Source organism: Lipotes vexillifer, unplaced genomic scaffold (assembly GCF_000442215.2).
Source record: "Lipotes vexillifer unplaced genomic scaffold, Lipotes_vexillifer_v1.1 scaffold1106, whole genome shotgun sequence".
Classification (NCBI taxonomy): Eukaryota; Metazoa; Chordata; class Mammalia; order Artiodactyla; family Lipotidae; genus Lipotes; species Lipotes vexillifer.
Genome location: NW_006776601.1, coordinates 1,481,136 through 1,484,899, shown reverse-complemented (window position 1 = coordinate 1,484,899; position 3,764 = coordinate 1,481,136). Strand labels below are relative to the sequence as shown.

Genomic DNA, 3,764 nt, shown 5'->3' with positions numbered 1-3,764 from the left:
CCTGAATATAGTTATTCTATTATTAGAAAATTATAGCACTTAACAAAAGAAAGGAAGATAGAAATGGGTAATATTTTAACATATGTTTAATTATGAAATGTTCCCTTTAACCTCTAGCAATACTGCTTACCTCAACATCTACTTTGTCTATTAATTTAACGACATCAGATTTACTTTGATTAGTATTTGGGTAGGATATCTTTTCTCATCCTTTTGTTTTTCAATCTTTCTCATCTTTCTCTCTAATGTGTGGCTCTGGTTAATAGCATTTAGCTGGGGTTTTTTTTAATTTGCTGTAACAAACTTTGTCTTTTAATTGGATCATAGACCATTGACATTTAAAATAATTAATAGTTAATGATACAGTTTAAGTCTAACACTTGCTATTTCTCTCCTATCTGTCCTTTTGTGCTTTGTTCTTTTATTTCTCATTTCTTGCCTTTTTTTTTTTTAAAACATCTTTATTGGAGTATAATTGCTTTACAGTGTTGTGTTAGTTTCTGCTGTATAACAAAGTGAATCAGCTATATGCATACATATACCCCATAACCCCTCCCTCTTGCATCTCCCTCCCACCATCCTTATCCCACCCTTCTAGGTGGTTGCAAAGCACAGAGCTGATCTCCCTGTGCCATGCATCTGCTTCCCACTAGCTATCTATTTTACATTTGGTAGTGTATATATGTCAGTGCTACTCTCTCACTTCGTCCCAGCTGACCCTTCTCCCTCCCCGTGTCCTCAAGCCTATTCTCTACATCTGTGTCTTTATTCCTGTCCTGCCCATAGGTTCTTCAGAGCCAGTTTTTTTTTAGGTTCCATATATATGTATTAGCATATGGTATTTGTTTTTCTCTTTCTGACTTACTTCACTCTGTACGAGAGACTCTAGGTCCATCCACCTCACTGCAAATAACTCAATTTCATTTCCTTTTATGGCCGAGTAATATTCCATTGTATATATGTGCCACATCTTCTTTATCCATTCATCTGTTGATGGACACTTAGGTTGCTTCCATGTCTGGCTATTGTAAATAGTGCTGCAATGAATATTATGGCGCATGTCTTTTTTTTCAATGTAAATTTATTATTTATTTAATTTATTTTTGGCTGCGTTGGGTCTTCATTGCTGCCTGCGGGCTTTCTCTAGTTGCTGCAAGCGGGGGTTACTCTTCATTGTGGATGGGCTTCTCATTGCGGTGGCTTCTCTTGTTGCGGAGCATGGGCTATAGGCGCGTGGGCTTCAGTAGTTGTGGCTCGTGAGCTCAGTAGTTGTGGCTCACAGGCTCTAGAGTGCAGCCTCAGTAGTTGTGGCGCACGGGTTTAGTTGCTCTGCGGCATGTGGGATCTTCCCGGGCCAGGGCTGGAACCCGTGTCCCTTTGTATCTGTCTTTAAGGTGGAAGCCGATAGCACTCTGCATAAACAGATGGGGCAAAGGTCGAGGGGACGCTGGTCAGCTTCTTCCAAGTGGTTGGAGCCTTGCATCAGGCACGCGAGCCACTGGCAGTGCTGAAGTCCAAAGATACGTCCAATCTCATGGGTTAAAGTCTTACAGGACCGAAGCAGCAAAACACTGGTCACTTCAGGAACGTAATAATTATCAAAAACTGAGTAGTCACTTGAAGATTTTCTCTGCAGCTTCTTCAGTTTGCCTTTGTAGTGTGAGCTGTAAAAATTACTGCTGTACCTGGCAAAGCTGAATATCCCCACACCATCTGTCAAAGAGGCCTGTCCAAAGACAAAATTCCAGGAGTCTCTTGGGTAAAGATCGATCATTGTTATTCCCACAACACAAAAATCATCTTCAGGTTTCTTCTTTTTTAAGAACTTCAGGATCTGCCCTGCATGAATCTGTAGGTTCTGCGTGTTATCATTGATTCTAAAGGAACATCTCGTTGCAGAGACAGGAACTGGTTCTAGGAGTTTTACCGTCAAGCCATAGAAAAATGCTTCACAGTAGCCTTTGAGCCATTTCACATATTCTTCACTGATACTTCTGGTGTTTCCTAGCAATCCAATGCACTGTATATAAATACTGTGCTTCTGTGGAGAAGGTGTCTTTCTGTAAGGATCATTCAAAAACTCTTCAAAGTCTTGGGGAGCCTCAGGATGGGAGGTTATCCAGTCTGACTGTGAATGCAAAGTAATGGGTCCAAAGAGATCACTGTCTGGCCAGAAGGCTTCGTCCATCAGACGCTTTTCCCCAGCATCTAACTTCTCATACTGTGACACAAGCGCTGGGTTCTTTGAGATGAGAGCTGTCTTTAGTCTGTGTTCAGAGTGCCGTACTGTTCGCACAGTGTGACAGGCCTCTTCCATTCACATCGCGTGCCTGTGAAGAGATTTCATCCTTCCCTTTGAACGGGTCAGACAGCTGTTCCACCACGAGGCTTCAGGGAGAGGACGGCTCCCTCTCAAGTTTCTGCCTCACCAGGACCGGCATGTCTGGGTCCGGGCAGGAGTGTGTGGTGCGGGTGCCTTCACCCCCGTCACCCTCACGCCATCACTGTCATCCCGCCGGGCGTCGACGTCACCCGCCCTACGCCTTGCCCTGCGCTGTGCCCTGTGCCTGACGCTGTGCCCCGCCCCTTCGCGCTGCATGTCTCTTTTTGAATTATGGTCTTCTCAGGGTATATGCCCAGTAGTGGGATTGCTGGGTCGTATGGTAGTTCTATTTTTAAGTTAAGGAACCTCCATACTGTTCTCCATAGTGGCTGTATCAATTTAATTTAAATTTAAATTTAAATTTAAATTTAAATTCCCACCAACAGTGCAGGAGGGTTCCCTTTTCACTAAACCCTCTCCAGCATTTAACGTTTGTAGATTTTTTGATGATGGCCTTTCTGACTGGTGTGCGGGTGATACCTCATGTGGTGTTGATTTGCATTTCTCTAATGATAAATGATGTTGAGCATCCTTTCATGTATTTGTTGGCAATGTGTATATCTTCTTTGGAGAAATGTCTGTTTAGGTCTTCTGCCCATATTTAGATTGGATTGTTTGTTTTTTTGATATTGAGCTTCATGAGCTGCTCATATATTTTGGAGATTAATCCTTTGTCAGTTGCTTCATTTGCAAATATTTTCTCCCATTCAGAAGGATGTCTTTTCATCTTGCTTATTGTTTCCCTTGCTGTGCAAAAGCTTTGAAGTTTCATTAGGTCCCATTTGTTTATTTTTCTTTTTATTTCCATTTCTCTAGGAGGTGGGTCAAAAAGGATCTTGCTGTGATTTATGTCATAGAGTATTCTGCCTATGTTTTTCTCTAAGAGTTTTATAGTGTCTGGCCTTATATTTAGGTCTTTAATCCATTCTGAGTTTATTTTTGTGTACGGTGTTAGAAAGTGTTCTAATTTCATTCTTTTACATGTAGCTGTCCAGTTTTCCCAGCATCACTTATTGAAAAGGCTGTCTTTTCTCCACTGTATACTCTTGCCTCCCTTATCAAAGATAAGATGAACAAATGTGAGTGGGTTTATCACTGGGCTTTCTATCCTGTTCCATTGAGCTATATTTCTGTTTTTGTGCCAGTACCATACTGTCTTGATTACGGTAGCTTTGTAGTATAGTCTGAAGTCAAGTCCAGGAGCCTGATTCCTGCAGCTCCGTTTTTCTTTCTCAAGATTGTTTTGGCTATTTGGGGTCTTTTGTGTTTCCATACAAATTGTGAAATTTTTTGTTCTAGTTCGGTGAAAAATGCCATTGGTAGTTTGATAGGGATTGCATTGAACCTGTAGATTGCTTAGGGTAGTATAGTCACTTTCACA

General features: G+C 41.6%; 1 protein-coding gene across 1 annotated transcript; it reads right to left on the bottom strand.

Annotated features, from left to right (window-relative positions):
- Nucleotides 1-890: 890 nt before the first annotated feature.
- On the bottom strand, nt 891-2,484 carry LOC103072917 (archaemetzincin-2-like). The gene is given in 3 exon segments (XM_082930886.1): nt 891-903; nt 1,368-1,417; nt 1,420-2,484. Coding segments are annotated over 3 exon segments (951 nt in total). The 5' UTR covers nt 2,318-2,484; the 3' UTR covers nt 891-900.
- Nucleotides 2,485-3,764: the final 1,280 nt, after the last annotated feature.